The 21,914-nt window shown below is 40.5% G+C and overlaps 1 protein-coding gene across 1 annotated transcript; it reads left to right on the forward strand.

Annotated features, from left to right (window-relative positions):
- The first annotated feature begins 471 nt into the window (after positions 1-471).
- On the forward strand, positions 472-13,001 carry LOC117366577 (G-protein coupled receptor 55-like). Its single transcript, XM_033958077.1, has 2 exons — positions 472-517; positions 12,045-13,001. The coding sequence occupies exon 2, from the start codon at positions 12,052-12,054 to the stop codon at positions 12,988-12,990; it is 939 nt and encodes a 312-aa protein (XP_033813968.1). The 5' UTR covers positions 472-517; positions 12,045-12,051; the 3' UTR covers positions 12,991-13,001.
- Positions 13,002-21,914: the final 8,913 nt, after the last annotated feature.

A 21,914-nucleotide genomic window follows, 5' to 3' on the forward strand; every position in this document is an offset into this window, starting at 1 on the left:
ATGGGGTTTTTTTTCTTGTTTTCTTCCTCTAAATTTAGGGTGTGTCTTATGGTCAGGTATATCTTATGAAGCGAAAAATACGGTACTCATTTGCCTTCAATCCCCCCCCCCCCCCAACCCTTTGATGTGGTCTATAGCCCTCAGTCATTATTGGAGGACAACAAAAAAATGGAAAATTGCTGGACTAAGTGTAAAGCCTTCGATGGAGACAGTCCCAGATTTGTTGGTTGAGCTGAGAACTTTTCAGCAGCCCCTCGTACTATAACATGCTAAAACTTGAAAGATGAAAAAGTATAAACCAATTAGTGCAAACATCAAAGAAATTTAAGGCTGGCATAGTTCAGCAACAACCCTCAGTTTCATTTGAAAAGGATGTGGTCATTAGGTTTCATGTAGCTAATAATTCTGGCTTTTCATCCTAGGCTGTAAGAACAACCCCAGCTAAGTTCAGTGTGCACTCTGGTTGCTTGAGGATCCTGAAAAAATCTGTCTTGAAACTGGCTCGTTGGTAAGTGAGGTGAATAGATTTTTCATTTTTGCTGCTGCATGAATAATTTCTGAGCCTTGACTATAAAACAATTCAATGTAGCTTAACAGTTAAACATAACTGGAACATCAAGATATGAGCATTGAGCATATTACTCCATATCTTCGACAATTGCATTGGCTGCCAGTTGTGTATAGAATTCAGTACAAAGCAATTATGTTATGTCATCAATTTCTATATGGTACAATGCCTGAAATTTTTAAGAGTATGATGTCCAGTTATCAACCACTAAGATCACTGCATTCCAAAAGTGCTGCATTGTTGAAAACAAAGGCTAACCCTAAATATGTGGAAATGAATGCCATGACTTTTACATGTGCAGGAGTCAAGCTATGGAATGGCCTTGTTGGCCAGATTTGAAAATGTGGAGAGAGGACCTTATTTAGGAAAATGTTATAGACTCAACTATTTGTAAATGCATTTCTTAGAACAATTGATTTTATGCAAGATTGAATCTGCCTACTTTTGTTCTTATTTGTATTGACTTTTAATATTTTATGTATGTAACTCCCTGTAAACCGTTTTGGAAAAAAACGGTATAGAAATTTTAAAAATAAATAATACAAGATTCATTGTAATGTTCTGCATTTCAATATCAGAAAATGTGAAATATAACTGAGAGATTTTCAGATTTGTGCATATTCTGGAGGTACAATTCTGGAGGCTGCACCTTCAAAAAGATGTAAAAAGGATAAAAAGGATGGAGTCGGTCCAAAGGAAGGCTACTAAAATGGTGTGTGGTCTTCATCATAAGGCATATGGGGACAGACTTAAAGATCTCAGTCTGTATACTTTGGAGGAAAGGCAGGAGAAGGGAGATATGATAGAGACATTTAAATACCTACATAATATAAATGTGCATGAGTCGAGTCTCTTTCATTTGAAATTTCATTTCTACATTGAGAGGGCATAGGATGAAGTTAAGAGGTGATAGGCTCTGGAGTAATCTAAGGAAATACTTTTTTACAGAAAGGGTGGTAGATGCATGGAACAGTCTCCCAGAAAAGGTGGTAGAGACAGAGACTGTGTCTGAATTCAAAAGGGCCTGGGATAGGCACATGGGATCTCTAGGAGAGAGAAAGACATAATGGTTACTGTAGATGAGCAGACTAGATGGGCCATTTGGCCTTTGTCTGCCGTCATGTTTCTATGTTTCTATAAATTGGATATGTAGATAATCAAATAGTTATTTTTAAAACAGTGAGGTAATAAATTGTTGAAGTCTATATCAAATGTACCATGATAAAAATCCTTTATATTAACTTTATGATATATATCAAATATGTAATGTGGATACTCAAGATACTTCATGGTGTTGTTAAATCAACATTACAACTAAACCTCTTCAGAAGAATCATTTTTCTTGTGTGACTGAATAAACTGCATTAGTAATATATGTGCATTATATTTGTAGTTTTATTTCTAATGTATAATACTCTAAATTAATAAAGGAAAAACAAACATTTTCTTTAAAAAAAAAAAAAGAAAAAGAGACAACAATATCATTATCTCTTCTCCCAACATCCCTGTTTCTTATCAGTGTGTTATATAATAGCAATGATGATCTATTCAGTTGTTTGCATTCAGTGCAGGTGATTGCTTTGAATTTATACCACAGCCGTGCAGTGAGTAATTCTATGACAAATATGTCTTTCTTATTCCTGCATGATTAATCATCTCTCTTCTTGAGTCTAGTTTACATTGGTAACTTGATTTATAACAGAAATAGTAAGTTCAAGCCATCACTTAAAATTAAACTGAGTTTTATGTAACCCCTCCCTCTTTGACTTCAAATTCCCACTCTCTTAACCTTTAGTCTTAGGTTACCTAACAAAATAAAGTAAGAATTATAACAAAAAGAGGAAAAAGTTAACATAAAATATAAAATTACTCTAAATAAAAAAATACAAGGAATAAGAGTTTTTGTTGATTTATTGTTACAACTCTAACAAAAGGTATATATCTAAATAACTTTAGAATAAGATTCCAAATAAAGTTTTCCTCAAAGAATTTAGTCCTTTCAAATAATTTTATCCTCACAGAGTTCAGATGTAAATATTTCTCACAGGGTTCCGTTGTTTTATTTACACAGCCGTTGGGTACCAGCGCTTCTTCTTTCCTCTATGGAGATTCAGCTCTAATCAATAGCGTACCTACTTCCTAACTAAAAAAATCAAAAGAAGCAAAACCCTATCACCCTGAAAATTATATTTGTTTCTTTACTTTTTGACTAACTAACCATAGAAAAGAATTGCACATCGAATTTCGTTCAAAATATTACTACTAGTTTTTAAATCTATGACCTATAATGAACCCCAGTTCATTACTAGAATGCTCATCCCATACAATGTTTCACGAACCTTCCGTTCAGCCTCAAGCAATCTATTAACAGTTCCATTTTTGAAAATAATCGGAACTAGAAGACAAGACATGTTCTCAATTATCGCCCCTATGTTGTGGAACTCTATGCCCCAGTACATTAGAGACATAAAGGACCTCTTTTCTTTTAAAAAAGCTTTAAAAACGTATCTTTTCAAGGATGCTTTTAATATATGACCCCCAGACTTAGATATTTTTTTTTCCTTTGTCCATGGGCTTGACATCCTACAACTTTTTTTTTTCTCCTTTTTTTTCTTTTTTTCCCTCCCTTCCTTGAGTTATTTTCCCTTTCATGTATTTCTTCCTCTACAAACATATTGTAACTTCCCCCCTTAATCCTCACGGTTCATGATTGTTCACCCAGTATGTTTTATTTAAAGTCAGTGTATATGTAATTCTATTTTACTTGAATTGTACATCGCTTAGATATTCAATTAACGATTTATCAAGCACTAATAAAACTTGAAACTTGAATGGATAATTGAAATTCCCTAAACTTTTTCCACCCACGATGTATCTTAAACTATTCTCAAGCAACCCCAAACCAACCTGTCTTCCAGACTGATCATTACCCAACTGCTCTCTCTGGCAGTTTTAGAATCCTGACCAGCACTGCTCACTTCTACATGAGATCATCAGACATAATGCAGACATCAGCATTCTAGAATTCTTACTGTCAGTCAGGCAAATACAGCATTAATTTTGCTGGCTAACAACAAAAAAACTTTTCACTTTAAAATATTTGAGAAAAAAAACAACTTCTGTCAGGTCTTCTGCCCTGGGTAAACTATAACATATTTCAAATTTATTTTGTAATCCATGGTCACATTTAGAAAATGTTTTCAAATGTTTATGTATCAACAGGCAAACAAAAAACATTGGTACCTTGGAATCCAAACTTAATCCATTCCCGAACACCGTTTGAGTTCCAAAATGTTCAAGTTCCAAGTCAATTTTTCCCATTGAAAATAATAGAAACTGGATTAATCCGTTCCTTGGTCCCACAAACTCAGATTTTCAAATAAATTTAACAGTAAACACACTGGATTTGTTTTGTAATTCTTTATTCATAACACTCTCAGATATTAACCAATGATAATGCAGTACAGTAAAGTAATGTTCAGTATAGTAATGTAAAGTAACCAATGACAACGAATCATGATGTGGAACCTGAAACAAGAGGAAGATTATTGTTTGGAAGACAAGTCACTTTCCAGATTAGCATCAGGTGGTTCAGGTGGAGATCGAAAGCATGTTTTACCAGGCAGGTGTCTTCATTCTGCTCCTTTTTAGGCTCTTTGTCAAGGTACCACTTGTAGAGGGCTTGGGGTCACCTTCCATGTTGGCATCAAGTGGTTCAGATGGTTCTGGTGTCTGCATTCTGTTCCTTTTTAGGCTCTTTGCCAAGGTACTACTTGTAGAGGGCTTGGGGGTTACCTTCCGTGTTGGCATCATGTGGTTCAGAGGGTTCTGGTGTCTGCATTCTGCTCCTTTTTAGGCTATTTGAAAAGGTACTACTTGTAAAGGGCTTGGGGTCACCTTCCGTGTTGGCATCAGGTGGTTCAGAGGGTTCTAGGGTCTGCATTCTGCTCATTTTTAGGCTCTTTGACAAGGTACCACTTTTAGAGGGCTTGGGGCCACCTTCCGTGTTGGCATCAGGTAGTTCAGATGGTTCTGATGTCTGCATTCGGCTCATTTTAGGCTCTTTGCCATGTTACCACTTGTAGAAGGATTGGGGTAACCTTCCGTGTTGGCATCAGGTGGTTCAGGTGTCTTCATTCTGCTCCTTCTTAGGCTCTTTGTCAAGGTACCACTTGTAGAGGGCTTGGGGTCACCTTCCATGTTGGCATCAGATGGTTCTGGTGGTTGCAAACCAACGTTCCAAAGTGGTCTGATGATGGCGACCTATTTGAACTTTTCTAAAATTTTCAATGATGTTATCATTTAATAAATTAACAAACCTGTTAACAAGGACTTTATCAGGGTGCCACTTCTCTACGACAGCCTGTTTTTGACCACATGCTGAGCAGATCCTTGATTTCAGCAGTGGGTATGGTACCTGTGTCTCCCTTTTCCTCCCCTGAAGAAATTTATTCTGCTACTTCTTTCTACTGCTGCTGGTTGAGATGCTGAAGCTCTTCCGTTGTCAGCTTTGTCTTGTGATCATCCACTAACTCGTTGACATCCTCTTCGCTGACTTCCAAACCCAAGGACTTGCCCAGAGATATGATGTCAGGAACAACAGGTGGTTCAGCCTTCAATGTTCCTTTCAGCAACACATTCTGGCCAGAGATTTTTCCAGGCAGAGATCAATGTCCTCAAAGACACTTCCCTTCATGCTTTCTCAATGATTCTTAGGCAATGGAGGATATTGTAGTGATCCTTCCAGAACTCTCGGAGTGTCAGTTCCGTTTCATTTGTAACTTTAAAACATCTCTGGAACATAGCCTTGGTGTACTAGTTTTTGAAGTTTGAGATCACTTGCTGGTCCATGGGCTGTATAAGAGGAGAGGTTTTGGGGGACAAAAATTTTATCTTGATAAAGCTATATTCACCCACCAAGTTATCCACTAGCCCTGGTGGATGTGCAGGAGCATTGTCGAGGACAAGGAGAGCCTTTATCGGGAGGTTTTTCTCCTGCAGGCAAGCCTTTACATGAGGAGCAAACTCCTCGTGTATCCACTCAGTGAAGAACTGCCTGGTAACCCATGCTTTCACATTCGATCACCACATAACATTAAGTTTGCTGTTAATGATGTTATTCTTCTTAAAGACCCATGGGTTTTCTGAATGGTTTACGAGGAGAGGTTTGATCTTGCAGTCCCCACTAGCATTACAACACACCAACAGAGTAAGGCGGTCTTTCATTGGCTTATGGCCTGGTACAGACTTTTCTTCCTTTGAGATGTATGTTTGCCTGGGCATCTTTTTCCAAAAGAGGCCAGTTTTATCACAATTGAACACTTGGTTCGAAACATAGCCCTCACTGATCACAAACTCCTTAAACTCCTTTACAAACTTTTCAGCTGCTTCCAAATTAGAACTGGCTGCCTCCACATGTATAACAACGCTATGGATCCCAGTCCTTTTCTTAAAGTTCTCGAACCACCCTCTACTAGCTTTAAACTCCTTCTTTTCATCAGTAGTATCAGGCAGGCCTTTCACTAGATCATCGTGAAGAACCTTGGCTTTCTCACAAATGTTTGTATCAGAAATCATATCACCAGCAAGCTGTCTTTCATTAATCCAAATAGACAGCAGTTTTTCCATCTCTTCCATACTTTTTGATCTCCTAGAAGTCAGTGTAGTAACTTCTTTGGCCACATCAGCTGCTTTGATAGCTTCTTTATTTTTCAAAATTGTACACACGGTCAATTTAGGCATCCCAAACATAGTAGCAAGATCAACCACACATGTACTGCTTTCATGCTTAGCAATAAGCTCTTTCTTAACTTCAATTGTAGCTCTAACAGCTTTCCTCTTGCTCTTATTTTCCGCTGGACACATGGCTAATATAGATGGCCTGAGGGCTGTGCAGGTACAAGATCAGGTCCCCCTGGCAGAAACAGCAAGATCGGGTCCCCTGGCAGAAGCAGCAAGATCGGGTCCACGTGGCAGAAATAGCAAGATCGGGTCCCCCTGGCAGAAACAGCAAGATCCGAACTACAAGCATTGCTCAGCACAAAACTTCCCTCCCAGGCAGAAACAGGAAGCTGCGTCAGAGGGGAAGCTCTAAGCTGAGCAATGCTTGCAGTTCCCATACGTTCGGATTCCAAAGCAGAGTTCGGATTCTGGGGCAAAATTTAATAATAAAAAAAAAAGTTCTGATTCCAAGTTGTTCGAGTTCTGGTGTGTTTGGATTCCGAGGTACCACTGTAATCAAATTTCACTGTAACCAAAATGCTAATCAGAGATTCTACTTACCTATTTTCACTTGGAGGCCACTTATGGACAAAACTTTTTTTAAAGGGATGCCCATATTGGCAGGACCAGCTGAAGGGACTGTGGTGCCCTGAGCCAATTTTTGCATCAGCACTCCCTCCCCCACTCACAAATCCCATATCTTTCCCCTTCTCCTCACCTGAGATCCAATATCTCTTCCTCTCTCTCAAGTTGCTCCCAACCCAACTTGATAAAGGGTGCTAAAATTCCAGTTTGGCTTCTCTCCTTCTTTCTTCCCTTCCTCCTATCCTGCAGATACCGAATTGCAGACAGACGGAGGGAGAGGAAAGGAAAAGAGAGAGAGAGAGAGAGAGATACTAGACTGGGATTTTGGCACCCTTCACCACTGGTACCCTGAGCCAGTGCCTTACCTAGTCCACAGGTTGAGTCTGTCCTGCATATTTGTAAACAAATAACAGGAAGCAGTTTTTGGTTTATATTTTACATTTAATTACTTGCCTTTTCCAAACCTGAGCTCAGGTTATTTTCCTGCCCAAGTTGGCTTAAAATCTAAATTGCATCTGAGGCAATGGATGGTGAAGTGACTTACTCAAGGTGAGGAAAAAGTTCATACATAGATCTGCCCCTATAATTTTTGCAGGCAGTTTTCCATGTAGACTTGCTCACATACTTTTAGAAATTCATAATTATTAGTGTGCTCCTTTATCCAACAAGCTCTCTTTCCCATGTTTTTAGGAATTCCATCATCCTTCGCATGTAAAACCAGGGAGCACTTGTATAATTGGGTGCATCCATTTAGGCATCCCAGTGCCATGTGATGAGAGTCTATTCAATTGGAGTTTTGCCTAACTGTATAGATAGTGATATTCTGCTGCTATCCATATAACTATGCAATTTAAGTTTAGGACAGAAAAAAAAAATCTGCTCAGCTATATGGTTACCATAGTTAGTGGTTGAATATAGCCACTATTTGCAGAGTGGTGTTGGTATAATGTATGTATTAAATAGTGTCATTTCTGTGGATAACAACACGGAATACATGTACAGTATTTAAACACTGCAATCAGTGTCAAAATAAATATTATCCAGGAGGGCAAATATTTAGAGCTGTTTAAATGGACTAGAGAGGCTCTGGCCCATTTAAATTGACTCTCATTGCCCAACCACCAAAGTTCAGTGGCATTTAACTGGGCAGTGCCACTTTATACTGAATATAGTGGGCCAGTCAGGTGTGCCAGGGGGTGGTACAGGGAAAGAGCTGGGGCTTATGTGGGTGCCAGTGATATTCAGCTGAGGAAAGCATAACCTAAGTGGGTAAATTTAGGACAGCACAAAAGTTATCTTAAATTCACTTACTTAGCTTACACAGGCCTTGGTTGAATATTGGGCCAGGATCCGTATAACAGTATCCCCCTCTCTCCCTCCTTCTCCCTAGCCTATGACCACAAGACATTCCCCATCCTGAAATGCCCATACCTTCCCAGCCCCCCAATGTCTAGGTACATGTAGGCCTCCCCAGGCTTATTTCTCTCTCTGATTCTCAAAACATCGTGTTAAAAACTGATGGGCCGCTGTTGCAACCATTATTGAAGTGATTTCAAAAAAGCAAATCATTCTCCCCAAAACACCCATGTAAATGAGGTTGGTGGAGAGTAGCGAAGGTTCGCTAAATTTGAATGTGCCTATTGCTGGTGATAGCGATCGGCACATGTGCAGAATATACGCACAAAAAAAAAACAATTGAAGATCGGCAGGAAGGATGTCCACTCCATCCCGCCGCCAAACAACGCCCCCCTGGCAGCAGGATGCCCACTCCCTCCCATCACCAAGCAACACCTTCCCCGACACCCCCTTACAATGAGAGAGATGCCCAGTCCCTCCCACCACCAAGCAATGCCCCCCCCCCGACACCCCCCTGGAAGTGGGAGAGATGCCCATTCTCTCCTGCCATGTCACACAATCTCCCAACACTGCTAACTCCCCCAGCAGTGGGAGAGATACCCACTCCCTCCTGCCACCATGCAACACTCCCCGACACACCCCAACAATGGGAGAGATGCCCACTCCCTCCCACTGCCAAGCAACGCCCATGTTACCCCACAGCAGGAGAGATGCCCACTCCCTCCCGCTGCCATGTAATCCTCTCCCGACACCTCACCATGTCTCTGACGACCCACCTGTCACTCCCCCTTACCTTGCGTACAATGGCTGGCCAGAGGGATGCCTAATCCCTCTGGCCAGCAGACCCGCCTCTTCAAAATGGTGGTCCTTCCCCTCCCTGGTGCATCCTGGGTTTTAAACAATCTGGGCCAATCAGAGCCTTGGGCCCCTCTCCGGTACATCCCAGGATACACCAGGAAGGGGAAGGCCAGCCATTTTGAAGAGGCAGACCTGCTGACCAGAGAGAGTAGGCATCCTTCTGGCCAGCCATTGTTAACAAGGTAAGGGGGAGGAGGCAGGGGTCATCAGAGGCATGGGGGAGGGTATTGGGCGGTTGTGTGGTGGTGGGAGTGAGTTAGCATTTCTCCCACTGCTGGGGGGATGTCATGGGGTGTTGCTTGGCTGTGGGAGGGAGATGGCATCTCTCCCGCTGCCGGGGAGGTTGTGGGGGGGCTTTGCTTGGTGGCAGGAAAGAGTGGTCATCTCTCCCACTGCAAGGCGGGAGGGGTTAGCAGTGTCGGATGATTCTGTGACATGGCGGGAGAGAGTGGGAATCTCTTGTCGATCTTCAGTTTGGGGTTTCTTTTTTATTTTAATTTGTGAGGGGTGGGAAGGGGCTCTGCGCTGTCAGACCTTACTTTCCTGTCTGAGCCAATTAGTGCTCAGGGACTGATCAGAAAATAAGGCAATAACAGCTCAGACTTATCTGCAAATTTTGGCCACTGATGTGGCACAACGAGGTTAGAGAATCACTCTGCAATTAGAGAATCGCTCAGAGTGATTTTAATATTAATGACCTTGTTGTACTACATTTGCATGGCAGTATCGGAGACTGCTATAAAATTTGGAAAAGACCTCAGTAAGCCATTTTGATAATCTGTTGCTAAAATACATGCATGCTAAAACAGTTGGAACCGGTTTAGCAAACACGTTAAAGGCAGATTTTAGTTTTGAGAATCTGCCTTTGAGTATGCAAAATCCATAACATTTAACTAAAAGGGGTGTGAATCTAGGAGGGGCATGGCCAGGTCAGAGGCATGCAAAGCACTTACAGTACATGCATATGTTCTAGAACAATGTTTCTCAACCCGGTCCTGGAGTACCCCCTTGCCAGTCAAGTTTTCAGAATTTCCACAATGAATATGCATGAAAGAAATTTGCATATAATGGAGGTAGTGTATGCAAATCAAGTTTATGCATATTCATTGTGGATATCCTGAAAATCTGATTGGCAAGAGGGTACTCCAGGACTGAGTTGAGAAACATTGTTCTAGATTACTCGCAGTTAAACCCCTAGTAGTTAGGCAAGAACATTTAGATCAACCATTGAGCTAGTATTAGTGCTTGCGCCTAAAGTTAAGCATGTAACCGCAGCCTTACACTAATATTCTGTAACGGCAATTATACGCATAATTTCCAATATAGAATTTACATTTAATTTGCACCATCTTGGAACTTAACTCTTGGCAACCTGTAGAGACTTACCCGCTATTTGTGTGTCATGTTTATAGGGAAACTAATACAATTACAGTGCTTTTAGGTCATGGGCAGCCATAGCTTCCCCTAGAAAGGCAGCAGAACCTTTTTTTCATGATAAAACTATTTACTAATTAAACAATAACTCATTTAATGTAATTTTTACTTCAGTGAGAAAATACATTTACCAGCTCTCTCATTTTCAGTGGTCAGTGATTTTTAAACACTTTCCATTGCCAGCTAGATTACTACTAATATTTCTATAGCGCTAACAAACGCACGCAGCGCTGCAGAGTCACAAAGAATAAAAACAGTCCCTACTCGAAAGAGCTTACAATCTAAACAGGCAAGACAAACAAACAGGATGTCATGGATACAGTTAAGGGGAACGGTTAATCAGCAGGCTACGTTAGAGGGCAGAGGAATAGGGTTAAGGATTGAAAGCTATATCAAAAAAGTGGTTTTCAGTCTGCTTTTAAACAAGGGAAGGGGCTTGATGGACAAACTCAGGTAATTTAGTCTCTGGCACTGAATATTGGGGGCTAAATGTCATGGGGATGGTCAATGGAGACTATGTGAGTTCCATTTGATACTCAGCCAGGGCCTTCATAAGACAGTTATATAACCCTGACTTAATATCAGCCAAGACCCACATAATTATATAAGAACATACGTAAGCTAATTTTATATCTGAAAGCCCCCATCCTCTTCCCATTTTCCAAATAGCCCCTCCCTCCTACCTCTATTCGTCAATATTTAAAGTTACTCCCCTCTCCCCAGAACAAGACTTCCCCCCCCCCCCCCACCAGGTTCCACTTGATGTCCTTGGTAGTTGGTGAGTCTTTGAAGGCAGAAATGAAGCCCCCTTGCTCCTGCTTCTTGCAGTAGGCCCATAATTCTTATACTTTAATCAGTGGATAGATTGTGCTCAGAGACGTGGAGGAAAAAGGGGACAGAAAGTCCCCAAAAAACCTCACCACCCAATCATAGCATAACTTCCACCTTAACACACTTTTACATGTGCATGACTTGAAAGATTGTATTATTGAAAAAGCACTTATCTTTTGTATATAGTTCTTTGGCCTCAATGTGCCACGTTTCAAAATTTCTTCAGGAAGCCAAATGGTAACAGCGAAAGACTCTTAAGTCTTCCAGAATGGGTGTCAGTCTCTGGTCTAGCTTGAAATTCAGCTTTCGGTGAATTTCCATGCACATATAAAAGTGTGTTAAGGTGGAAGTTATGCTATGATTGGGTGGTGAGGTTTTTTGGGGACTTTCTGTCCCCTTTTTCCTCCATGTCTCTGAGCACAATCTATCCAATGATTAAAGTATAAGGATTATGGAGTTCCAAGAGGACTTTTAAGAAGTTACAGCAATTACACTAGCATGTTTTTTGTTTATTTTCTTGAATTTTTTCACGCTTTTTGATTTTTTAAGTTATTTTCCTCCTGTGTAGTTTTAACTCCTAAATCATGGCAGATTTGCAGGACTTTGTTGTGCTGTAACGCTTTGAGGTTGTGTTCAATGTGTAAATTTTTTTTCTGAATAATAATGGTAAAATTCTCTTTGTACATTTTAGAAAAGATATGAATGCAAGCAACAGCTGCTCCTTTCGTGATGTTGACAATTTGATGAAGTACTTCCATCTTGTGATTTACATTCCTACCTTCATTTGTGGCTTGATTCTCAATGTGTTGGCCTTATGGGTGTTTTGCTACTCTCTAAGGAAATGGACAGAGTCATCTATCTACATGATGAACCTTGCAGTTGCAGACTTACTGCTCCTACTATCCTTCCCTTTCAAGATTCACTTTTCCACTAGTGATCATCAGGGGCCGAAGCTGTTATGCGCTTTCATGGAGTCCATCTATTTTGTCAACATGTATGGGAGCATTTTTATCATCACTTGCATCAGTTTAGACCGATATGTTGTCATAAAGCACCCCTTCAAAGCAAGACTTTTGAGATCACCTAAAAAAGCACTGCTAACTTGCTGCTGTATTTGGATGGTAGTTTGGCTTGGAAGTATTCCTATCTATGATTTTCATGGGACTAATGACCAAACAATTAGATGCTTTCACAATATTTCAGATAAGTCATGGAATGCACCCATCATTTTTTCTTTGGAAATCTTTGGCTTTCTTATCCCTCTAGCTATAGTAGCCTATTGCTCTATCCAGATCATCAAAACTCTTGTGCATCACAGAAAAGTGGAACAAGAAACTACAGACTATACAGAATGCATATTCATCATTACTGCAAATTTCGTTAGCTTTGTGATTTGTTTCACTCCAAGTCATTTGGGTATTTTTCTTCAGTTCCTGGTGCGACAACATGCTATCTCAGACTGTTCCATGATGCAAAACATTAGTTTATTCATTCAGATGACAATGTGTTTGGCCAACATCAATTGCTGTCTTGATGCCATCTGCTATTATTTTGCTGCAAAAGAATTTCGGGTAGGAACTGATAGAGGCTTGATCTTAAAGAAGACAACCTCTGTTGTTAATTCTAGTACTGGATGAGTACTCCATATATCATGCACCCTGACACAACAGGATTGGACAAATAAATTAATCATGTAATCATGGGTAACTGAGCTGTGTGTAAGGTATGTCTTAATATTTAGACACCATAGGGCAAGGGTGTCAAAGTCCCTCCTCGAGGGCCGCAATCCAGTCGGGTTTTCAGGATTTCCCCAATGAATATGCATGAGACCTATTTGCATGGACTGCTTTCATTGTATGCTAATAGATCTCATGCATATTCATTGGGGAAATTCTGAAAACCCGATTGGCTTGCGGCCCTCAAGGAGGGACTTTGACACCCCTGCCATAGGGGGTAATTCTCTTTAGATTACCTAAGGTTTGGTACCAAGATGATGTGCACTAATCATAAATTCTATATCATAAGAACTTAAGAATTGCCATATTAGGACAGACTGAAGGTCCATCAAGCCCAGTATCCTTTTTCCAACAGTGGCCAACCCAGGTCCCAAGAATCAAGCAGAAACCCAAAAAGTATCAACATTCCAAAGCTGGGATTGTGATGTCATAATGCCTCATTCCACCAATGCCTAAGAGCCAAACTCATCAGTGATGCCACAACAGCTTGATTGTCCTATACTTGGCTTACATAAGAACATAATAATTGCCATACTGGGACAGACCAAAGGTCCATCAAGCCCAGTATTCTGTTTCCAACAGTGGCCAACTCAGGTCCCCAAGTACCTAGCTAGATCCCAAGTAGTAAAACAGATTTTATGTTGCTTATCCTAGGTATAAGCAGTGGATTTCTCCCAAACTATCTCAATAATGGTCCATGAACTTCCTTTTTAGGAATTTATCCAAACCTTTTTTAAACCCTGCTAAGCAAACTGATTTCACCACAATCTCTGGTAACTAGTGTAAGTTCACAGTTAAGTGCCTAACAGTAGGCAATTAGGCACATAAATGCTAATATTCTAAAAGATATCACGTGTATAAGTGCTAGGCACACCCCTTATCGTTTCATGGTACATGGACCGCTTCCTCAGGGCAAATTGGACTTTCCATTAACACAAATGTAGAGTATGGTGTGGTTTTCTATTCCTTCCATATTCTGTGGGAAACCACACCACATTCTGCATTGGTGTTAATGGAAAGTCCATTTTGCCCTGAGGATGCAGTCTGTGTACCATGAAAAGTTGGTTTGGAATATATGGACTATGAATTGATTAGCAATAAGAAGTGTTTTTTCAGGATTGGTTTTTCTAAACTTTTTTAAACCAAATCTGAGCATTTTCATGGTATTTTGTATGGCGTTCATCACTCTGACGAAAGCTTTATACGTATGTCGATGATGTGGATAGTGGTGGCTGTGCCAGTGTGTGCTCCCCAGTAACTCAGGCTTTTTCTTTCGTCAAGAGTGTGAGCTCAGAAACCCAGTGGAAAGTTATATTTTTGTATAGTGTTATTGTTTCCTCCATTCCTCATTTTTTTGGCTTTATTCACAAATAATACATACGAGTGTGCATGCATTCATGAACAGTTGACACTGTTTACAACATTACATCTGAGATGGGGGGAATAAAAGCAGAGCAAAATAAAAATGAGTACCAACTAAACAAAATGAATATGTTGCCCACATACCCTTACTGAGCATTAGTGTTATCTCTGAATTTCTAAATATTAAACCATAATATAATACGGTATTATGGTTGGCATAATAATAACAAACAAGTATCATTTATACCTAAAAAAATAAAGTGGTATCACAAACAAAAATGCGCTTGTGAATATAGAACTTTATGATATCAAGGAATAACTATTTTAATGTTTATTTATATTTCTGAATTTACAAAATAATATCACATGCAATTTTGCTGTAGAAAAAGAGGATATCACATACAATAAATCTAGTTAATTCTATAATGTAGAAAGAAACATCAGGGGTGCTAGGTGTGAGGAGAGAAACATTGAAGGGTGCTGAGTATATAGGGAGAAATATCTGGGATGCTAGGTGTAAGGAGAGTTATCAATTACAACTGTATACTCCCAATTATAGATCCTCAGTGGGCTCTAATTCCATGTGTATGGTTTTCATGCTAACTTAGCACGAACCGTTGTCTTCACTGGATCCTTATTTATAATTTTTTAATTTAATTTTATAACAAGTGCAGTGAACTTTAAAAGTTATAAACTTATCTTGTATGTGGGGGGGGGGGGTCTTCTTTTTTTTCTAATCAGGGAGCACCTCCACCGACATGACCATGTTTCATTATTATTTTATCAGGGTCGAAGCTCCCAACGTATAAATTATCAAGTGCTCATAGCGCGCTCCAACTTGTTTCATTGCCAGATCTCACAGTACATGCCGGCAAATACACTCATATGTTTACCAGTGTCCTCATACATATTTCATAAAAGATACTGCATTTCTACCTAAACATCCTATCTAAAATGGAGATTCACACATGGAAAAAAAAAAAGACTTAAACCATATACAGGGTTCATTTCTTAGAGCTAAGTACCTGTTATACCTGACAGAAAAAAAACCTTTGACATCTCTACTGAGAGCTGGTGTTTACAGTTTCTTCATCCATCATTTTTATTGTGTGTACTTTATTTGATTCTGTTGCAAATTGCAGGTTCAATATGCAAATTATTACTCTAGATCTGCATTTTAGCTGTTGTCAAAAAAGACATTTCTTTAGTTGTTGTCAGCAAAGACATTTCTTTCTGGTATATGTGGTAAGAGATTTTCTCTATTCTAGGTTCAAGGTTGAATTTTTTCCTGTTGCAGATTGTGACATCAATATGTAATGCATTACTTTATCTCTGAATTGTAGCTGCTGTTAGCAAAGACGTATTTCGGTTTGGTATATGTGGTAAGAAGTTTTCTCTGCAGTTTAAACCATATGTTTGCTCAGCATCTAACACTGATAATGGTTTTGGTTCTAAAATTTACTAAGTGGAAAGAGGAAGTACATTATTTTTAACATTTAATAGACTTTACTATAATATAAGTAAACTTAAAAAATAAATTGAACTTTCTTGAATAAAAATTTCTACTACAATATATAAAAAACATTTACAGAAATCTTATACCCAAAAGACAGGATGTTTCATGGCCAGCACAGAAAATGAACAGCAGATTTTCCAGGACTGAACTGGAAGCAGTCACACATCTTTGTTATGAAGTGCTTACTTCAGAATGCTCCAGGTACCATAGTTAGATTGTGAATCCACCAAGACAGATAGGGAAAATACTTAGGGCTACTTTTACTAAGCTGCGGTTGTGTTTTTAGTGCGCGCTGCAGATTAGCACACGCTAAACCCCTATGCTAAGCGGAAAAAACTAATGCCAGCTCAATGTCCAGCAGCTTCCCTCCAGGTCCAGTAGCAGCTGTCCCTTTTTTCCCTTGCCCAACAGCTTACCAGACTCCTTTCCCTCCACCCCTCCCAGCAGCATCTCTCCTCCAGTAGCAGCTGTCCCTTTTTTTCCCTTGCCCAGCAGCTTCTCAGACTCCTTTCCCTCCTCTCCTCCCAGCAGTATCTCTCCTTCTCCCTTTCCAGTAGCAGCTGTCCCTTTTTTTCCCTTGCCCAGCAGCTTCCCAGACTTCAATAGTGGCTTTCTCCCCTCCCAGCAGCTCTCCTTACTTCCCAGCGCAGCGATTCATGAAGGCAGCCTTGGGTCCTTTGTTGAGTCGCGCCGCCTCTGAGGAAAGAGGAAGTTGCATCATCAGAGGCAGCCGCGACTCAGCAAAAGCCCCGAGGCTGCCTTCGTGAATCGCTGCGCTGGGAAGTAAAGTAGAGCTGCAGAGAGGGGAGAAAGCCACTGTCGGAGGCTCCCCAAGATCTCTCTGGCCCAGCGCGGTCTTCAGCTGTTGATCTTGCCGGCCCTGCACGGACCGGCAGGAAATTGAATTTAGTCAATCTTGCCGGCCCTGCACGAACCGGCAAAAATTTCCTGCGGACCGGCACCAGTCCGCGGACCGGCAGTTGAAGAACAGTGATCTAGCAAGTGTGTTGTAATAATTTTGTACTGAGTTTCATATATGTATTTGGATATTTTGTGAACAATATTTAGTTATTGCTGCTGGCTTTTGAATTATATTTTTCTATTTACATAATAAAAGTATTTCTCATTAGCCTGGGTCTGGTGTCATGTAAGTAGGCAAAAAAAGCTGAACCTGGAGGAGGTATTATGGTCTTCCCTAGAAAACTAACAGGCACATATTTGTTTATGTAACTGATTAGTGGACCATAAATCTTTCTACAGTTCACAATTCATTTTCACAAGGTAGTGTTGTGGTGCGGTAGGAAATATTTACATTTTACATCAACTTCATTGAGGACATGACACACTAAATTTCATATGAATCAAACGAGTTCTGTGGAAGATATTACAAAAAAACATTTTGGTGTGGGGTTTTTTTCAGTTCACAGTGTACAATGCAAGTGTAACCTGGCTTCAGCACATCTAACATTTAAATGTCCACACTTACATCAGCCATAGAGCACATAAGGATATGCAAATCTTAAAATATTTTATAAGTTACATGTGTAAGTAGGAGCTCTGCCTATGATCTATCCATGACCTGCCCTTGTGTACACCCTCCTGCAAATATGTGCTATGTACATTACTCGGGTATTTGCAAAATAATGCTTAAGCCCTCTGCTAGCATTTACATGGATATGTGCACACATAGGTACAAAAAATACCTCAGTTAAATGTATAAGTCCCTTCTCCATTGTTTTTCAGTGGAACTATAGGAATAGGTCAGTCAAAAATCTCTCTAACCGGCACCCATGTCAGCAGCCGCCTTAAAGGCATCCACCGATCGCTTGTTAGTCACGTAACAGTGCCGGTTAGAAAATCATGCCTGATTAATGCAAAGGTAGGAGGCTGAAATGTAGGCTAGAAAACCCTGGCCTACATTTCAGTTGTCTATCTTGGCTGGGAGATCTTGAAACTAGACCGCAGCTTGCCATCAGCTGATCATGGCAGGGAATTTCCCCCAATCAGCTGACCCAAAAGAACTCCCTAAAACCACAGCTTTGGGGAGTTCTGCCGGCTCAGCTGATTGGGGGAAATTCCCCTGCCATGATCAGCTCAGCCAGTTGTGGTGGGCAGAATACCCCTTCCCCAATTGACAGAAAGGATGCCTACTCCCTCCTGCCTGAACAAACCCCCAACACCCGAAATTAGCAGGAGGGATGCTCTCTCTCTCCTGCCTGAACAACCCCCTCATGACACCCCCACCCTCTGTCACCCCTCATACTTTTCAGGCATACTGGCAAGAGGAATGCCCACTCCCTTCCGCTGGCAAGCCCACCTCTTCAAATTGGTGGGCCTTCTTCTTCCCAGTGCATTCTGGGATGTACTGGGAAGGTGCTGGTTGGGCTTAGAACTTTTTTGTTGGTTAGTTTGCAATCAGAAAAATTGAAATTGGCAATCAAAATGAATTTTCCTAAGAACTTACCATTTTGTGGGCAAGTAGTAACAATATTTCCAGATGTTGCTAGACCAATAAAACTTCATAGGAAGGCTTTTCTGCAGCTAAAGTCAAAGGTTTGAGCTGTGGGAGCTTCCTTTTTCCTAGTGTTTCATTGTAAGTGTCTAATTGATTATGAGAAGAATCATTAAGTTTTCTTGGAGCCCACCTAGCTGGGAATAATTTTGGTTAATAAACCTATTGTTAAGATGGAATGGGAAAATGACATTTATCTGCTACTAGGGATATAATATAGGCTCTAGTTAGAACTGATTAGCCTATATTTTGTCTGTCTTGACTAGATTGTAAGCTCTTTTGAGCAGGGACTGTCTCTTCTAAATTTTGATATGCAGTGCTGTGTGTCTAGTAATGCTATAGAAATGATAAGTAGTAGTGGTAGTAATTTTCAGTAGTATGTTTTCCTTATTTTTATTATATATTGTTCTCCTCTGTTTATACGTATGGGTTGTCTCCAAGATGTGGAATAGTTGATACCCTCAGAAATCAGACTTCAGAAGTCATCATAATACAGAATCTCTATTGTCAGCCCTTACTGACGAAATCCTATGCAAGGCTGAATTGGGCTTTAATGCCTTATGGATCCAACTTGACTTGACTGCAGCTTTTGATACAATCTCTCACCTGAAATTTCTGCATAGACTTAGGGAGACTGGTTTGAATTCCACTGTCCTACAGTGGTTTTCTTCTTCTCTAATTGTTCCTGTCCAGTTTATTGGAACAATGAAAGGACTAAAAACAGACCTGTTATATCACCAACACTTTTCAACTTGTATCCAGTCCCTTTAGTGAAATTATTAGTCTTGGAACATCAAATTTCACATCTTTGCAACTGACCTTAATAGCAAACTGACAGACCTTAACATCTGGCTAGCTGACAATAGTCTAATTGTTAATGCATACAAATCATACATCATGTGGTTATCACGCAGCCAATCTGGCCTATGCAAACTTCCTGAACTCGCTGGTAAAACCATCCAAATCAGGCCCGAAATAATGACTCTAGAAATGTGCTGCAACTCCAATCTGAGCTACAAACCGCATATAAGCCATGCTATAAAAATGTGTTTCTACCACCTAAGACTACTGCGCCAACTAAAACCTGTCCTGACCACAAATAATCTAACTAAACTAATTCATGCATTTACTAGTCGCCTAGACTACTGTAACACATTACTCCTAGAGTCAAGCTTAGACAACCCGTCACACCTGCAGTTAATCCAAAACACTGCAGCTATATTCTTAACACGTATGCCCATTAATGATCACATTACACTGATTCTATTTGATCTGTACTGGCTGCCAACTAAATGGATCGAATTCAAGCTACTTTGTCTAGTCTTCAAAGACTGGCATCTTCAGCTTCCTAATTATATGTATAAGTCCCTGGCCATATATTAACCTAATAGAACTCTGAGATCATCACATCATGATCGATTTGAAGTCCCTGGAACAAAATTAATAAAACTACAAACAACTAGAAGGAAAGCTTTCTCATTTTCAGGTCCTAACCTTTGGAACTCCATGCTTCATGGCTTCCTCGAGGAAACATCCTACTTCTTTTGAAAACTATTGAAAACAATTCTATTTCATCAACACTATGGAAAATCTATGTGATATTCTCCATAATCCACAAACGAGCATCTCCCACTAGCTGAAATTTCTCCCTCCAACTATTCATACTTTATTTTGTTTTTATTTTGCTGGGTTTGTCTTATTTTATTTTTTCTATTTCTTTTATCCTGCCTGATATAGTAATTTATATTTATCTTGTTACATTTACTATTCTATCTTTTTCTCTACAACTCTGCTTCACTTTCCCCGATTTTCTACATCTCTCTGGGGCTCCTTCTTCCTTCTCACTTTCTTTCTATTTTTATCTTTAATATAATGATGTTCTTTTTCTCTTAGGCGCTTTAGTTTAGATTGTGAGCCCGTTCAGAACAGAGAGTGAAGTCCAACTAATATATTTAGTTTTGTAAACTGCTTAATACTCATGTACAAGCGGTATATCAAATATAATAAAAACAATACAATTCAGTGGAGTAAATATTCAATCAGTGATGGTCAATGTTCTTTTGGCTGCTGCAGGCACCAGCATTGAATATCCAGGTTTATGTGGCCAGCTAAATTCAGCACTTAATTGCCTAGAGCAGGGGTGTCAAACTCAGGCCTGCGGGCTAAATTTGGCCCACAGAGTAATTAGATTTGGCCCTGTGTTCCTTCCCTCCCTCCATCCCAGCTTCACCTTAAAAGCAGCCTGCAGAGGATCGCCGGTCGGCTGTAGCAAACCTAGCAGGCTGCTGTCGACCTCCGCAGTATGATCCCTCTGCCACGGTCCCATAAGTCGGAGGAGGGGGCGGGACTGCGGCTGAGGGAACGTGCTGTGGAGGCCGACAGCAGCCTGCTAAGTTTGCTACAGCACCGGTGATCCTCTGCAGGCTGCTTTGAAGGTAAGACTGGGAAGCCTGAGGACGCTAGAAAGAAGGTGGGCCCTGGTGTAAAGAAGGGGAAAAACATTCAGGCATTCGGGGGGGAGGGGTTAGAGGTGGGTCCTGGTGTCGAAGTACACGGAGAGAAGGAAAAAGGGGTACAGAGACGTGCATATGCCAGACTGAGGAGGAAGGGGGAAGAAATAATGGGTCTAAAAACAGAGGACAGGGAGAGAGATAGTGGACAATGGGATGGAAGGAGAAAAAGAACAGAAAGGGAGAGAAGTTGGACACAAGGGATGGTGTGAAGGGGGGATAGAGATACTGGATAGGAGGGTAGTTGGGAAGAGAAAGGGAGAGATGGTGGACCCTGGGGTGGTAGGGAAGGAGGGAGAGATGATGGATGAAAGGGTAGTTGAGAAAAGGAGAGATGGTGGATCTGGGGATGGTGGGGTCCATCACTATATCTGCTTGGATAGAGACAAAAAAAATAAAGATAATAAAAGCCCTCAGGTTTTGGAAGTCAAATAGCTCTGATATTCAGTTGTATTTTCTTTTTTATGGAGGTATCCTATTTTCAGATTTAAAAAAAGGAAGTGATCCAAGGCAGGCACTGAATATTCTTTCTCCGGAGTCTAAGAAACAGCAGTTCAAAAGCATAACTGCTGATCTCAAGACAAGAAGGAACAAAGAAGCAGTGTAGGGTGGGAGGACACACAGAGCACCCAAAACTGCCAGCACTGGTTGCCACATGGATTTCCAAGAGCCATAGAAAAGGCAATCATGGGTTGATTTTGTCCCATGTGCAGTAGTTTAGACAAGTTCCTGGAGGAAAAGTCCATAGTCTGCTATTGAGTCAAAGATGAAGGAAGCCACTGCTTGCCCTGGGATTGGTAGCATGGAATGTTGGAACTATTTGAATTTTTGCCAGGTACTTGTACTTTGTTTACCACTGTGGAAATAAGATTCTGAGCTAGATGGACCACTGGTTTGACTCAGTATGGCTATTACCGTATTTCCC

This window comes from Geotrypetes seraphini, chromosome 9, assembly GCF_902459505.1.
Source record: "Geotrypetes seraphini chromosome 9, aGeoSer1.1, whole genome shotgun sequence".
Lineage (NCBI taxonomy): Eukaryota > Metazoa > Chordata > Amphibia > Gymnophiona > Dermophiidae > Geotrypetes > Geotrypetes seraphini.